The following is a 17,730-nucleotide window of genomic DNA, read 5'->3' as shown; positions in this document are numbered from 1 at the left end:
GGGTCACAGAACTTGGGCAGATCAAGAATTCAAATTTAGGCAGGTCTGATCCAACATATTTAAACATGATCTAACACTGCTTCACTCTGTTAAGTCAATAATCATGAAGCAGCTATTGAGTCAGGCCCAGAGCTACACTCAGGGGCCAAAATAATAAGAAGGAAGCTTACAGTCTGGAAGTAGGCACAGGTGAACAGATAACTGGCACAAACACAATTCTGAACAAAGTACTATGAAAACAGAGCAAGAGACAATTAACTTTCCCTTCGAGAAGAGCTGGGGCAAGGGTTCACAGATGTGGGCCCTAAACAATATAAAAGACAGAGTCATCTAAGGGAAAGGAACACTGGGACCTAAAAACTGTATTGTAGTCCAGTAAAGAAAGGCGTAGGCCAAAAAAGAATGGGTGTCTCATTCTCCTTCATTACCAGAGTCTAACATGTACTCCAAAGGCCTGATGCCTCCATCCTTCTCCCTATATCCACGTTGCTGATTTGCACTGGCAAATTTAAGACCCCTTCCGAAGTCTCACAAAAGCACAACACTAAGATTCAGAAATGCTCTTCAGTTCAGTTCAGTCGCTCAGTCGTGCCCGACTCTTTGCGACCCCATGAATCACAGCACGCCAGGCCTCCCTGTCCATCACCAACTCCCAGAGTTCATTCAAACTCATGTCCATCAAGTTGGTGATGCCATCCTCAGGAACAATAAAACAGGGACTAGTAAAGCAGACTTAAAGCATACAGCAACAAATAGGCAAAGTAAGCTAAAACTGCAAACGGACCACCCCAAGATCACATGTAATTTCCAAACTAGTCTCAGCTGCAGGACTTGGAAGAGCAGTACTTAGCAGGTGGCAAAGCAAGCCTAAAGGATTTGTCTGTAAACATGGATTCATCACAGCTCACCATTTTTATGGAACAGAACATTCAACCTGAGAGTTGAAGCTGAATTCCAGCTTTATCTAAAACCTGTGTTATTGCACCTTTCTTTACCTTATATAATTAATATCCACTCAACAAATGAGCCAATAAAAAAGTACAGCGCCTTGTGTGTGAAAGCACTTCTTAAAACAGTTTCCTTAACTAAATAAAAGAAATGAAAAGATTTTTACTGAATGCCCTGTGTAATGGAGATAAAGAAAAAGTAGGATGTTTAGGAACATTCTTCATGTTAACTACCGCTGAGAACGACATGGTGGTGTTGGCACAGCCATTTCCTGTCTTGTTTTATGGTAATGTCCACATGTTCCAAAATGAACTGGTGTCTGTGAGCACTGCAAGCACCATAAATCCATGACAGACCACACCAAGTGAGTTTCTTTTTTTCTTTTTCAAGTTTTTTTTTAATTAATTTATTTTTATTGGAGGCTAATTATTTTACAATATTATATTGGTTGGTTTTGTCATACAGTGACATGAATCCGCCCCAGGTGTACCTGAGTTCCCCCTCCCGAACCCCCCTCCCACCTCCCCCCTCCCCTTATCCTCCCTCTGGGTCATCCCCGCACACCAGCCCCAAGCATCCTGTAACATGCATCGACCCTGAACTGGCGATTCATTTCACATATGATAATATACATGTTTCAATGCCATTCTCCCAAACCATCCCACCCTCACCCTCTCCCACAGAGTCCCAAAGACTGTTCTATACATCTGTGTCTCTCTTGCTGTCTCGTATACAGGGCTATCATTTGCATCTTTCTAAATTCCATATATATGCGTTAGTACCAAGTGAGCTTCTAAGCAGACATCAAACAGCCTGAGATACGAGGACTGAGGACTGCACTCTGTCTTTGCAACTACACAGTAAAATAACAGAGAGAAAAAATGATACTCTGAGCCTAATACTATCCACAAGCTTACCCAACACCTAAGAAAAATCCTAACTTAAATCACAAAAGATCAGATGCCCTATATGCTTGTTGTTCAGTTGCTCAGTCATGTCCAACTCTTGCAACCCCGTGGACTGTAGCACCCCAGGCGTCCCTCTCCTTCATCATCACCCGGAGCCTGCTCAAACTCACGTGCAGTGAATGAGAAATGCCATCCAACCACTGCATCCTCTGCACCCTTCTCCTTCTGCCTTCAACCTTTCCCAGCAGCAGGGTCTTCTCCAGTGAGCTGGCCTTTCACACCAGGTGGCCAAAGTATTGGAGTTTCAGTTTCAGCATCAGTCCTTCTAATATATATCCAGGCTTCCCTGGTGGCTCAGAGGATAAAGCGTCTGCCCACAATGCGGAAAACCTGGGTTTGATCCCTGGGTTGGGAAGATCCTCTGGAGAAGGACATGGCAAGCCACTCCAGTATTCTTGCCTGGAGAATCCCATGGACGGAGGAGCCTGGTGGGCTATATATACAGTCCATGGGGTCACAGAGAGTCAGACACGATATATTCAGAGTTGATCTCCTTTAGGTCGGACTGGTTGGATCTCCTTGCAGTCCAAAGGACTCTCGAGAGTTTTCTCCAACACTACAGTTCAAAAACATCAAATCTTCAATGTTCAGCATTCTTTATGGTTCAACTCTCATATACATTTCTCTGGTGGCTCAGATGGTAAAGCATCTGCTTGCAATGTGGGAGACCCGGGTTCAATCCCTGGGTCAGGAAGATCCCTTGACAAAGGAAATGGCAACCTACTCCAGTTCTCTTGCCTGGAAAATTCCATGGATGGCGGAACCTGGTAGGCTACAGTCCATGGGGTCGCAAAGAGTTGGACACGGATGAGTGACTTCACTTTCACTTCTCCCTTTCTCACATCCACACATGACCACTGGAAAAACCACAGCTTCGATTAGACAAAGCTTTGTCAGCAAAGTAACGTCTCTGCTTTTTAATACGCTGTCCAGGCTGGTCACAGCTTTTCTTCCAAGGAGCAAGCATCTTTTAATGCCATGGCTGCAGTCACCATCTGCAGTGATTTTGGAGCACAAAAAAATAAAGTCTGACACTGTTCCCATTGTTTCCCCATCTATTTGCCATGAAGTGATCGGACCGGATGCCATGATCTCTGTGTTTTGATGCTGAGTTTTAAGCCAGCTTCATCACTCTCCCCTTTCACCTTCATCAAGAGCCTCTTTAGTTCCTCTTTGCTTTCTGCCATAAGGGTGGTGTCATCTGCATATCTGAGGTTATTGATATTTCTCCTGGCAATCTTGATTTCAGCTTGTGCTTCCATCCAGCCCTGCATGTTGGAAGCACACAAATAACACAAACCGACTTTTCTCTCCAGAAGAAAAACACTAAATCAGATATGTTCCAGGGATAGAAATATCCCCTTCAAATTAAGCAGCAAAAGCTTCTAAGACTATAAAAGAGTCTGAGTCACTGAATTCAGCTGTCTAAAGGACCTGTTATGGACGGCCTGCATTCTGGGCACAAATTAACGTCCCTAAGCACCAAAAATAAGTCAAGATAGTCCAACTGCAATTCAAAGAAGTGGAGATACCCTGCTTGGTCCTTGTATACAAAACATTGGCAAGACATGGAATGAAATTTTGATTCTCAGTTTTAGTTCCACTGTACTTAGAGCACTAATTCCCAAACATTGTTCCCTTTATATCATTAATTATATAACGCATCCCCGTGTCTTCACCATACCCTTTCTTCTCTACCCCATATGGGCTACTTGTTTATCACACAATCACATTTCCCACCATTCACTTAAATCCTTAAAAAGGTCTTTGACTACAAATTTCCCTTTGCTCAACCCATATGATTCAACCGCTCAACTGTACTCACTCCACTTTCATAATAATGCTCACTACTTTCCCTGACTCCCAATCCCCATTTCATTATCTCACAACTAGATCCTTGTAATAAGCTGATAACTTTTTGATGGTCTCTACATTGCTACTAAGTTAATCCTTTGGAAACACAGTTCTTCATTCCCTTGAACAAAAATCTTCAATGCCTCCCCATGCCTACAGATCCAAATTTAGTCAAGGTTTTTTGTGAACTAGTTCAGCCTATTTTTCCAGTCTTTTGTTTCTTTCCTTCATGCAGGCAGACTACAGTCCTACGGGGTCTCAAAGAATTAGACACAACTGAGCATGCACTCACACAGGTTATAATTAATCTGACAAAAGTTTCTGCCCTCAAACGTGTCTCTGCTTCTCCTTTGCTTCTCCTACTGCTCTTTCACGGCACTAGAAGCTCCAGAAGGGAAGGAAACATGTCTGTTTTGTTCTTCATTATGCATATGCTGCCTAGAACAATGCCTCAAATAACTACTGAATGAATGAAAAGTACTCTAATCAAAGCTCAGCTTGACAGCCATTCTCAGCATAGTCCCACCAAAAGCCAGCCAACTGCCTTTCTAGAATTCCTCTGATGTCTTCCGTGAGGGTAGGGAGATTTCCAGAGCATTATGAGAAAATTTTAAGATAGTTAATATTTCTAACCTATACATGACTACTATGAGGCACATATTCTACTATAAATAACCTTGTCTGGTATATTTATAAATCATCTACCACAATGCCTTGCACACAGTTTGAGTGTAACAGAACAGACATACTAGTTCACTGTTAAATTCATTCATTCACTCAACATTTAGAGTTTATTATGTGCCAGGCACTGTTCTTTGCAATGGGATGCAGCATTGAAAAAAGGAAAAAGCCCCTATGTAACTTACATTCAGAAAACAGATGAAGACAAAAAGCAAGATAACTTCTGATGGTGGTGTAAGTGTGGTGAAAATTATGATGAAGGTAATATGAGCAATCCTGACTGGGGAAGACATGCATCCTTGGATTGAGAGAGGAAGAGATCAAGAGTTCTGTCTTGAACTGACTGAACCTGAGTCACCTATCACCATGACAGAAGGTAAATCAAATAGACTAGACTACACGAGACCACTCAGTCTGTACAGCATGGTCCCATCACTGTTGTCAAGAAAGCATGTACTGGGCATCATGCCAAGTGAAATAAGTCACACAGAGGAAGACGCATATATGGCATCTAAAACAAAGAGCAAAACAAGCCAAACTTGCAGGCCCAAAACAGATGGGATTGGGAACAGACAAAAGGAGATCAAGATACAAACTTCCAATTACAAAATACGTTAAATCATGAGGTGCCATGTACAGAAATGTAACTATAGTTAAGAATACTGTACTGTATATTTGCAGTTGCTGAGATTGAATCATCACAAGAAAAAAAACTGTAACAATGTAAGGCGAGTGATGTTACGATGTGAACTGGATTTGCTGTGGTGATTATTCCACAATATGTACCAAGAATCGCTGTTATACACCCAAAATTCATGTTACATGTCAACTATGTCAATATTTAAAAGTTTATATTTGTATACACAAAGGGATGGGGGAAAATGTGATGAATACCCAGTTAATATTAACAGTAATTAAACCTTAATGGTGTTATTATTATCATTTCCTATTTGTATCAGCACTATTTAAACAATATGGATTTGGGGTATTTTTCTGAAAAAACAAACATTCTAGGTTTCTTGGTTTTTCAAATTTTTGATTGGAGATTAACTGTTTCACAAGGTTGAATTGGTTTCTGTTGTATAACAATGTGAATCATCTATAAGTACACATAAATCCCCTCCTCGAGTCTCCCTCCCACTCCTCCTCATTGTTTTAAGGTTTTTAATTCACCCACTGAATAAAGAAATAAGATCGAAATAAGGAAACCAACAGCTAGTGAAGTGAAATAGGTAGATTTTGGAAAGGGAAAAAAACTGAATTTCCTTCACTCAATTTCCTTCTATTCAGAAATGATCAAATCTATACATTTGCTAAACCATTCTCCAGACACAATGACCTTTCAAGAAAAAAGGAAAGAAAAAGTAGGCCTAGTGATGAGTGTCTAAACCTGACCTTAAGGCACCTTAAGAGAGAAAACTCTGCCAAAATCCCTTTAGGCCCTGTCTGCACGCAGTCTACACGGCCCACTTCTCATCTAGCAGAACAGGCCAACACAGATACAGCACTGCCTGTTGGGACTTGCAAATTTACAGCTGTCAATGGTGATTTAGACCCACTTGATCCTTAAATCCTGGCTTAAAAATTACAACAAACACATGCAAGAAATAATACTATGGTCTTGTCCAAAATTAGAATTGTCTTCTCTGCACACACTTGTACAGGATACCTATATTCTAGAGGGCAGGTACGACTCAAAAGGGCCACTCTCTTCTTCCTATTAGGTTCAATCTACCTTTCCACCTTTTACATTTCAATTTTTTCTTTGGGGAAGAGGCCGAGATCTTATAACTATCTTATATTGGAGCCTTATACTTTCATTTTATCCTCTGGTCTCTGAGTAAAAGGTCCAATTCCAGGTATAAGAAACCACTGCTACACTCTCAAATAATAAGGTTCTCAGTGCTTATTCACTCTCCAAGCATCACAACTGAAGAACAGAGAAGTTACATGAGTTGGCCACAGACCTGCTATTAGTCAGTGGTAGGACAGACAAAAGAAAAACTCATATTTCCAATTCTCAGTTCATACTGTTTTCACAACAAAAACTGCAATTACACACACACACAACCCCCCCCAGAATTATACAAGTAGGTCCATCAAAAATTACTAGCCTATCCAGGAGACTAAAACATTTTCTTACCAGCCCACTTCAGCTGTCAAAAAAATTCAACATGATAAAATATAACATGTTCAAGATTTTTCAAACAAACAAAACAAAAGCTTATTTCCTAAACAAAAGCTACAGTTAAATAGAATCAAGAGAAATCTAAACAGTAATTTAACATAAAGCTGATGATTACGCCTAACGTTACTCCTAACACACAGCAGTCACCATTTTCCTCAGTTAGCATTTATTGAGTGCTCTCTATGCACAAGGCACAGTGCTACGCACAAGGCTAAGCACTTCACAAGCATTCATTTAATTCTGAAAGCCACCCCGGAGGCAGTTCTTTGACTATCTACTTTTTACCGAGGAGGAGAAAATGAAACACAAATGCTAACAAAAGTGATGTATAGCTAAGTCAGTATTCAAACCCAAATCTGTCAGACTCCAGAACCCTCATTCCCAACTATGCTACACTTCACACACTGAAATATGCGTATGGGTTCATAAAGACATTTGTTCTTAATTTTGTATTTTAAATGCAATGTCTGTCCACTGGTAAATACATATGAGTACCAAGTATGTGCTGCGCAGTGTTTAAGGCACTTTTATACTTGAGAGAACAAATAAAGAGAATTTCCAAGGAGATCACATTATATAAACAGTAACCCAGCAGCTAACGCATACCTTATTCTGATCACTGTTCAAAGTGTTTTACAAGTAAACCTGTATGCAGGTCAGGAAGCAACAGTTAGAACTGGACATGGAACAACAGACTGGTTCCAAATAGGAAAAGGAGTACGTCAAGGTTGTATATTGTCACCCTGCTTATTTAACTTCTATGCAGAGTACATCATGAGGAACGCTGGGCTGGAAGAAGCACAAGCTGGAGTCAAGATTGCTGGGAGAAATATCAATAACCTCAGATATGCAGATGACACCACCCTTATGGCAGAAAGTGAAGAGGAACTCAAAGGCCTCTTGATGAAAGTGAAAGAGGAGAGTGAAAAGTTTGGCTTGAAGCTCAACATTCAGAAAACGAAGATCATGGCATCTGGTCCCATCACTTCATGGGAAATAGATAGGAAAACAGTGGAAACAGTGTCAGACTTTATTTTTTTGGGCTCCAAAATCACTGTGGATGCTGACTGCAGCCATGAAATTATAAGACGCTTACTCCTTGGAAGGAAAGTTATGACCAATCTGCTGCTGCTGCTAAGTCACTTCAGTCGTGTCCGACTCTGTGTGACCCCATAGACGGAAGCCCACCAGGCTCCCCCGTCCCTGGGATTCTCCAGGCAAGAACACTGGAGTGGGTTGCCATTTCCTTCTCCAATGCGTGAAAGTGAAAAGTGAAAGTGAAGTCGCTCAGTCGTGTCCGACCCTTAGCGACCTCATGAACTGTAGCCTACCAGACTCCTCCATCCATGGGATTTTCTAGGCAATAGTACTGGAGTGGCTTGCCATTGCCTTCTCCGATGACCAACCTAAATAGCATATTAAAAAGCAAAGACATTACTTTGCCAACCAAGGTCTGTCTAGTCAAGGCTATGGTTTTTCCCGTGGTCATGTATGGATGTGAGAGTTGGACTGTGAAGAAAGCTGATCGCCAAAGAACTGATGCTTTTGAACTGTGGTGCTGGAGAAGACTCTTGAAAGTCCCTTGGACTGCAAGGAGATCCAACCAGTCCATCCTAAAGCAGATCGGTCCTGGGTGTTCACTGGAAGGACTGATGCTAAAGCTGAAACTCCAATACTTTGGCCACCTCATGCGAAGAGTTGACTCACTGGAAAAAGACTGACGCTGGGAGGGACTGGGGGTGGGAGGAGACGGGGACAACAGAGAATGAATGAGATGGCTGGATGGCATCACCAACTCGATGGACATGAGTTTGAGTGAACTCCGGGAGTTGGTGATGGACAGGGAGGCCTGGCGTGCTGTGATTCATGGGGTCGCAGAGTCGGACACGACTGAGCGACTGGACTGAACTGAACTGAACTCTAAGAAATGACTATTATTCCCATTTTACAAATAGGGAAGCAGATACTGAGTGGTTGAATAACTTACCAAAAATAACACAAGACTCAGGATGTGAACCTAAATCGTCTGCCTTTCAACTCCTAACCTCCCTGCCATTTTAACTCAAGCAGTCACTTAAACATATTCTAAATAAACTCAACTAAGAACTGTACAAAAAAGATCTTCACAACCAAGATAGTCATGATAACGTGATCACTGACCTAGAGCCAGACATCTTGGAATGTGAAGTCAAGTGGGCCTTAGAAAGCATCACTACGAACAAAGCTAGTGGAGGTGATGGAATTCCAGTTGAGCTATTTCAAGTCTTGAAAGATGATGCTGTGAAAGTGCTGCACTCAATATGCCAGCAGATTTGGAAAACTCAGCGCTGGCCACAGGACTGGAAGAGGTCAGTCTTCATTCCAATCCCAAAGAAAGGCAATGCCAAAGAATGCTCAAACTACCGCACAATTGCACTCATCTTACACGCTAGTAAAGTCATGCTCAAAATTCTCCAAGCCAGGCTTCAGCAGTATGTAAACCGTGAACTCCCAGATGTTCAAGCAGGTTTTAGAAAAGGCAGAGGCACCAGAGATCAAATTGCCAACATCCGCTGGATCACGGAGAAAGCAAGAGTTCCAGGAAAACATCTATTTCTGCTTCATTGACTATGCCAAAGCCTTTGACTGTGTCGATCACAATAAACTGTGGAACATTCTGAAAGACATGGGAATCCCAGACCACCTGACCTGCCTCTTGAGAAACCTGTATGCAGGTCAGGAAGCAACAGTTAGAACTGGACATGGAACAACAGACTGGTTCCAAATAGGAAAAGGTGTACGTCAAGGTTGTATATTGTCACCTTGCTTATTTAACTTATATGCAGAGTACATCATGAAGAACGCTGGGCTGGAAGAAGCACAAGCTGGAATCAAGATTGCTGGGAGAAATATCAATAACCTCAGATATGCAGATGACACCACCCTATGGCAGAAAGTAAAGAGGAACTCAAAAGCCTCTTGATGAAAGTGAAAGAGGAGAGTGAAAAGGTTGGCTTGAAGCTCAACATTCAGAAAACAAAGATCATGGCATCTGGTCCCATCACTTCATGGGAAATAGATGGAAAAACAGTGGAAACAGTGTCAGACTTGATTTTTTTGGGCTCCAAAATCACTGCGGATGCTGATTGCAGCCATGAAATTAAAAGACGCTTGCTCCTTGGAAGGAAAGTTATGACCAACCTTGATAGTATATTAAAAAGCAGAGACATTACTTTGCCAACCAAGGTCCGTCTAGTCAAGGCAATGGTTTTTCCCGTGGTCATGTATGGATGTGAGAGTTGGACTGTGAAGAAGGCTGATCGCCGAACAATCGATGCTTTTGAACTGTGGTGTTGGAGAAGACTCTTGAGAGTCCCTTGGATTGCAAGGAGATCCAACCAGTCCATTCTAAAGGAGATCAATCCTGGATGTTCATTGGAGGGACTGATGCTAAAGCTGAAACTGCAATACTTTGGCCACCTCATGGGACGAGTTGACTCACTGGAAAAGACTCTGATGCTGAGAAAGGTTGGGGGTGGGAGGAGAAGGGGACGACGGAGAATGAGATGGCTGGATGGCACCACCGACTCTGTGGACATGAGTTTGAGTGAACTCCGGGAGTTGGTGATGGACAGGGAGGCCTGGCGTGCTGTGATTCATGGGGTCGCGGAGAGTCGGACACGACTGAGTGACTGAACTGAACTGAACTGATACCACATTCCTATGCCAACAAATTTAGGCTCAAAATATATTCTTACAGTAATACTATTCTGGTGGATACTTAACTAATTCCTATCAAGTAAACTGGTACAAAGGACATTTTTAGAATCAGTTTGCCAATCATCAATTTTTCTTTTTTAACAACAATTACTTTTCTAACCCCACTCCAGGATAAAAGGCCTCAATTTTCAAGATAGGTGTCACTACTTAGATACCTGAATCCTAAAATTATTTTGCCAGTATTACAATTTTTTAAAATTACAGTATTCTTGGAGATCATTTCTAAATGAACCCTAAAGCTTTATTACTATTTTAAATTTTTTTAAGTTCTTGTCAGGATATGAAGTAAGAATGTTACTCTATTAGATAAAACTGGGCAAACTATGAAATCAGATCCAAATAGCAGATCCAATGTCTAATTTAAGAAACAGTGTAACCTTAAAAAAAAAATAGCACAACAGAATATAAGACCTGTGGTTTTGACTTTGAAGAAAGAAATGAACTCAAATTACTCCATTACAGATTTCAATTTTGATTTGTCCCATCTCAGAAAAACTAAAATCCTTAAATTATCATTTGATTTTGACCTATTCATCAAACAGGTTAATACTTTGTTTTTTTTTTTTTCATATAAGAGCTCAAAAGACATGAATCAACCTTTACAAGTATAAATGATACTCAAGTTGTAAGTTTAAAAATTTCATATGTTATAGTTTCAAACAGTGATCTACCTAGCAAACTTCTTTAGACTCTGGTTTAGAAAAAAATAAAATATTTCTAACACCCCTCCCTTCAAAAAGCAGCATCCCTCTATAACAGGGCAAGATTAGGTTAAGGACTGCATGGAAATACATCATAATTCTGGAATACAAACTCCTAATGCAATCCACCAGTAAGTTTAAAACTAAACTGTGATAGCTAAAGGGGATGAGCTGTATTTTTATGGGTTGCCTAAAGTTCAATTAAAAAAAGAAAATTGAAAAAGGAATTATGTTTTCTACAATCTTAGTCTTAGTAGTTGCTAAAGCATAAATGGTACTTCTTAAAACATGAAAACAGAGCAATTATCCGATAGGATAGTTTTAAAATACTGCTGGTTAACTTTACAACAAATCTAAGTATGCCCTAAATATACCATAGGACAGAGTGCTTAAATGAAGTCCAAGTTTACATAGTATATAAAATCTGTTCAGAAGACCTTCTAAGTAGGAGTGCACACTTTCTGGAAAACAATTTTGGCCATTTGACATGAAATATGTTCATGCCCTTGATTCAGTGATGCCAACTCTGGAACCCATCCCTAGGAAATGCAGATCAAATTGATGTACAACAGCAAAACCCTGGAAACCACTCAAATGTCCAATAATGAGGAAATGATCAAATACATTATGGTATATCCACAAGATATGCTATAACAGAATAAATTATAAAGGCATTAAAGATAGTTTTAGAACAGAAGACAGACTCGACTGAAGCAACTTAGCAGCATCAGAACAGAAGAATGTATACATGATAATTAAAACAAACAAGGATACAAACATTATAAGTAGTATCATCTCAAAACTTTAAAAAAAAAAGGTGTTTGGATATACGCATTATTTAAAAAAAAAAAAAAGATGAAATGGAAATACTTTGCTATGCTGACAGTAGTTAACCCTGGATGGGGGGATAACAAGTGGTTTCTACCTCATAGTATTCTTTCCAAATTTCTACCAATGACTTTGTGATAGTTTGATGATTAGAAGAAAATCTAAAAATAGTAAGTAACTATTTTTTATAGTACAATGAATTTTGTATCCATGTGCAGTGATAGTCTTTATCTTAAAAGAAACAACATCTGAGAAACTTAGTTAAGTGCTTTAAGTTGTGAAATATCCTCTAAGGTAGTAATTTTAAATGCCTCAATGCACTCTTAACAGCTTCTTAACAAGAACATTTTGCTCTGGGATTCTAAGCCTGCATTGGAAAAAATAATGAGTAAGAGGATAGAGAAGTTTGAAGAAACGCTCCTTAGCGAGTTGCTTCCTGTTTCACAATTCCGAATCTCTATCTGAAGGCAACCTGGAAGGCCAGCTCCTATAGCCACGGTTCAGATTTGCTAAACTTTAAAAAAAAACTATTTTTGGCATTCTTACCCCAGAGTAATTCAATAAGAAACACTCTGATCACAGAATTATTTCTCCTTTTTAAAGACATTAAACATAGTTCAGCTTCTCTGGTGACTGAGTGGTAAAAAATCCGCTTGCGAATGCAGAAGATGCAGATTTGATTCCTGGGTCAGGAAGATCCCCTGGAGAAGGAAATGGCAAACCAGTCCAGTATTCTTGCTTGGAAAATCCCATGGACAGAGAAGCCTGGCGGGCTACAGTCCACGGAGTTGCAGAGAGTCTGAGAGGACTTGGCAACTAAACAATAACAACAAACATAGTTCAATAACCCAACAAGGCCTGTTAGCCAGTTACTGAAATGTTCAAACATAAATCCCACTGTCCTGTGTGCCTACTTGCCCCTAATTCATGGACAGATCATTCTTTCCCCTAATTCATGTCTTCAAATACGCACACACACACACATAAAGACTGTACATGTGTGTGTGCGTGCATCTGTAGTCCTCAAATGGCAGTCAATACACTTAAGATGCTGGATTTAAAATGCTGTTCATATTCATAAGAGGAGTATGCTTATATTCAAAATAAATGTTTAAGGAATTAAGATCTCCCAATTCACAGCTCTATGATTCTAATCTCAGGTAGATCTACAGAGGTAGGTAAAGAGAAAATGCATTGGCCCTGGGTTCTAATTTTATCTCTGCTACTAATTAGCCTTAGGAATTTCACTTAACCTTTCTGGGTCTCCTGGCTACATCTATAAAAGAAGGATAAAAGTAGACCACTTAATTTTTTTTAACAAACTTAAAAAAATTATTCTAGGTCCAAATTTCTACAATCTTTCCAAATATCGCCTTTTCGTAATTCTCAGGAGTAATAAACTTTTCCTTTGATTAACCTTTGGGCAATCAACACTTCACAAAAATGTAGAGAAATTTTTATACTACTACTACTTTCAAAAAATAGACAATGTATATAAAACTTATCTCATCCATTTTGGTAAATCCTATCAAACATTTCTTCGTAACTATCCTATAACCCATCTAAGAGTCTCAGTTAAGAGTAAAGGTTACTCAACATAAATTACACATACAAGACACATGATTTATTATGCAATAACTGCCATAATACTTAGCAATGGGCAGTACTTCATTTTCTAACATTAATAAAAAAATTAAAGACTTGGAGGTGTTTTTTTTTAAGGTTCAAAACAGAACATGATACATATTAAATATCTCTACATAAAATCAGATTACATGAAGTATCACTTGGAGTTTGAAACCATAAGAATATGAATTTGAGGACTAAGGCTCTCTGTAAGCAAACTGCCTCATTTCAAAGTAGACCAAATCCTACATGTAAGTAATTCAGCTTCACAAACCTCTACAGTAAGTTAAATCATATCTCAGTCTTCTTAACTTTTAAGGCAGTAAATATAGCCACATTTTAATCGAACATTTAAAAAAGCTGATTTTTACCTAAGAGAAACAGTTTCACCTGAACCTTTTCATACCTGGAAAATTACTTTGAATTTGAGAAATAAATGGCCATCTTTCTAAAGTGACACATAGTGTTTAACACATCTGAATCTCTGAGTCTATAAATCGAACATTTTATACAAAGAATAATGCAGTTGACTTTTTAAAAATAAAGCTGAATTTACTATTTTAGACAAACTGTTTCTGTCTAAAACTCTGTAAATTCACTATAGATTACTAACTTTTTCCTCACCCTAGATATATAAGAACCACAGATTAGGTTAAAGCCTGAGGTTTAAATAAAAAGGCATAAAATTTACTGAGGTCTCTTTTTTCCAGGCTTCCCTGGTGGCTCAGCAGTAAGGAATCCACTTGCGAACACAGGAGACATGAGTTTGACCTCTGGGTCAGGAAGATCCCCTAGAGAAAGAGATGGCAAGCCACTCCAGTATTCTTGCCTGGGAAACCCCACTGACAGAGGAGCCTGGTGGGTATCCATGGGGTCACAAAAGAGTCAGACAGGACTTAGTAACTGACAACTTTTTTCCAGCGTCTTAAAGGCCACAGGCAATCACAGTCATGATTTTTTTCTTAACAGAACCTAGTCACATTATGGTCTTTCCTGGTGGCTCAGATGGTAAAGAATCAGTCTGCAGTGTGGAAGACCAGGGTTTGATCCCTGGGTTTGGACAATCCCCTGGAGAAGGGAATGGCTACCACTTCAGTATTCTTGCCTGGAGAAGTCCATGGAAAGAGAAACCTGGCAGGCTACATACAGTCCATGGGATCGCAGAGAGTCAGACACGACTGAGTGACTAAGACTGCATCTGCAACCCACATTGTATCATTCAGAAAGAAGAGTCTAGGTAATTCCCGGGCAATCCAATGGTTAGGACGCACAGCTCTCACTGCCAAGGGTCAGGGTCAATCCCTGGTCAGGGAACTAAGATCCTCCAAGCTGCAAAGCTTGCCCAAAACAAAACAAAAACAAGAGTCTAACGTTAAAATAATAGTTCACTCTGAGTTCAACAGCTTTCCAGATGTTAACAGATGCGGGGAGAGGGAGAACACGCCGCGATTACTTGTCATGATCTATGAATACACTACAGCAGTCCACATTTGAATACCTACACAAATGCATAGGAATGACCCCAGCTAATTCCCCTCTAAATATTCTTCAAAATGCTGTTTCTGCATTAAACGACTGTACCCACTACAAATAATACAGCACTTTCCATTTATCTAGCCCCTTCCATGGGCAGGCAAGATGCTAATCACTTAACATTTGTTATTTCATGCACTCACAGCAACTCTGTAAGAAACCTATTATTAACTCCTCTTAATAGATGGGAAAGCAAGTACTGAAAGAGGATACAAGGCTGCTAAGTGGCAGAGCCAGATTGCAAATCCAGGGTTGTTTGACTTCAAAGTTCATGCTCATTATGTCAAGCTAAACTGTCTACTAAACACACAAGCATGAAAATCGAGCTTATGGTTTCAGAAGTTCCTCAAGATTTACTAAGTCTTCTTAGGTTTCCCAATCATAACTACTTCTCTGTAACAAACACAATTGATTGTAGTAATAAACCTACAAAACACTGTAATTAACTCTTCTCAAAAAGAGAGGATTTAGGAAGAGACACCAATTCTAATTCTAAAACAGTATCAGAAAATTTACAGTTAAATGAGCTCAGCTTATCTTTTCCACATCATATAAGGAGTTCGAATATGGATACTTAGCCAAAGCCTGAAGTTTTTTCTTGCTAATTTTAGTGGTATTAAATATCCATTCCACTCTTTTAGGCCTGTTGAAAAGAGAGTCATCTCAAGCCTCCGGCCCAAAAACACTACAAGAGCCAAACAAGTAGGCAAGTTTTCCTTATGCTTATATGCAATATTCCTCAAAGGAAGCTTGGACGTCTGCTCATCTCTACTTCTCCTTCCTGTTGCTCTATCACTGCAAGGACTAAGAGTCACAAGTTACACAAGTTGTGTTCTGCAACAAGACAGGCGTGTTTGAATCATTCCAGTAACCAAACCAGTTGGACAGCTGGTCGCCAATAAAATAAGAATTTCACCCATCATCTAAACGGTGGAGAAACTGCTGCCATCTCTTTGGAGGAGCTCGAAAGTTCATCCCTGACAAGCTCAAGTTCCTATCAGCTAAGACTGAGTCACAGCAACTCCTGGGCTCTAAATGAAGACTGACGAGAATCATTCACTCTTATTCCTTCCCCTGCCAACCAAACGAGCAAAATGTAATTATCCTCCTTCCCTCAATCACCGATGAATAAACACCACGTTGTATACAGGTTCCCAGGGCAATTTCTTTCCCTCCCAGATACTCATTCCCTGGGCGTGGAATGAGCTATGTTTCTACCCAGTCCCTTCCTGTCTCTGTATAAAAAAAAACCATTACAGAAGACCAACACTTCTTTTCCAACTTTATGCTGACTACAAATCTTATCCCCTAGAGGAGGACAATCAGCTCGAGAGATACAAAGACCCCACCCACCCACCCAACTTCGTGGCTTAGTAAAAGCCTTGCACTTGTAAATCAACTATACTTCAAATAAACAAATTAATTAAAAAAATAAAAGCTGTGCACTATTATGGACTGGCTGGAGAGGTCTGTCTTTGGCTTTACCGGCGAACGCAGCACAATCTACTCGGCCCCTCGGGGAACCGGTGAGAAAACCAATTAACTGAATTACACGAGACAAGCTGCCCGAAGAATTGAGGGGCGAACCCACACTGGTCCCCTGCTTCCCTCACAATGCTGCTCTCCGTCCCGAGTGGCTACTTGAGACAGTCTCGATTATTTTAGGCTTTCTCACGGGACACCCGGACTCGCCAAATCCCACCCTTCGGGAAAGTGACAAGCGGAAGTTAACCCCTGCGCGGCCCGCAAAGGCCAAACCGAAGGAAATCCCAGCCCCCCGCAAGCGCCTTAAAAATGTGACACGGCCAGTTACACCCTTTCCAAACCCCGGGCGCGACGAGGACACGGCGCTTGGAAGACGACGACTAACTGGAAATAACCCTTCGGCTGCCGGCCGCACCGATGCGCTCCGGCCACCGACGCGCGGGCAACGGAGGCCCTGAGGCTCGGGGAGGCGACCGGCACAGCCGCCCGCTCCCCCGCCACGCGCACTCCCGAGAGCCCGCCGCGCCGGGCGGACCCCGCCAGCGTCAGCCCGGCCTTCGGGCGGCGCCCCGGAGGGTACGCGGGAGGGCACGCACCGCGATGACATTGACGAAGGTGGTCTTGCCCGAGTACTGCAGCCCCACGAGCGTCAGCTCCATCTCCTCCTTCCAGAAGAGCGAGCGGAACCAGTCCAGCAGGCGGGAGATGAGCGCCAGCATGATGGCGGCCGGGAGGGAGGGCGGACGGACGGGCGAGCGGGCGGCGGCGACCTCCACACGAGCGGGCCTCGGCCCGGACCCCCCCAACGGCTCCTCGGGGCCCCGGCGCGACACAGGCGGACGCTGGCGGGCGACGGCGGCCGGAGCCAGGAAGCCGAGCGGGTCATATGACTCGCCCTACCCCCCCACGCTCGTCCCCGCGCCGCCGCCGGCGCCCACGGCAAGAGCGGCAAGGCCCGCCCGGCCAGGCGCGCCCGCCGCCTGCAGCGCCACCTGGTGGAGCCTCCGTGCAGCACCGTGCCGCCCTTGGGCTCCTTTCCTGCTATACTCTGGCTCATTCCTGTGGATTCATTCATCATTCAATTTCTTTACCATTGTTTAGACTGTTGGCTCTATGCAGAAAGACTTCAAAACAATGGGGGTTTCATCATGAAAATCCC

The 17,730-nt window shown here is 41.7% G+C and overlaps 1 protein-coding gene across 1 annotated transcript in view; it reads right to left on the bottom strand.

Moving 5' to 3' along the window:
• Window positions 1-17,461, bottom strand: part of ARL8B (ARF like GTPase 8B) — a 52,678-nt gene extending 35,217 nt beyond the window's left edge. Inside the window, exon 1 of the mRNA XM_055414368.2 lies at window positions 17,168-17,461. Within this exon, the coding sequence (XP_055270343.1) occupies window positions 17,168-17,290 (123 nt within the window). The 5' untranslated portion in view covers window positions 17,291-17,461. The remainder of the gene's footprint in view (window positions 1-17,167) is intronic.
• Window positions 17,462-17,730: the final 269 nt, after the last annotated feature.

This window comes from Moschus berezovskii, chromosome 24 (genome assembly GCF_049115385.1).
Source record: "Moschus berezovskii isolate FMDL1 chromosome 24, NW_MosBer_1.0, whole genome shotgun sequence".
Classification (NCBI taxonomy): Eukaryota; Metazoa; Chordata; class Mammalia; order Artiodactyla; family Moschidae; genus Moschus; species Moschus berezovskii.
This window is presented reverse-complemented; position numbering and strand designations above follow the sequence as displayed.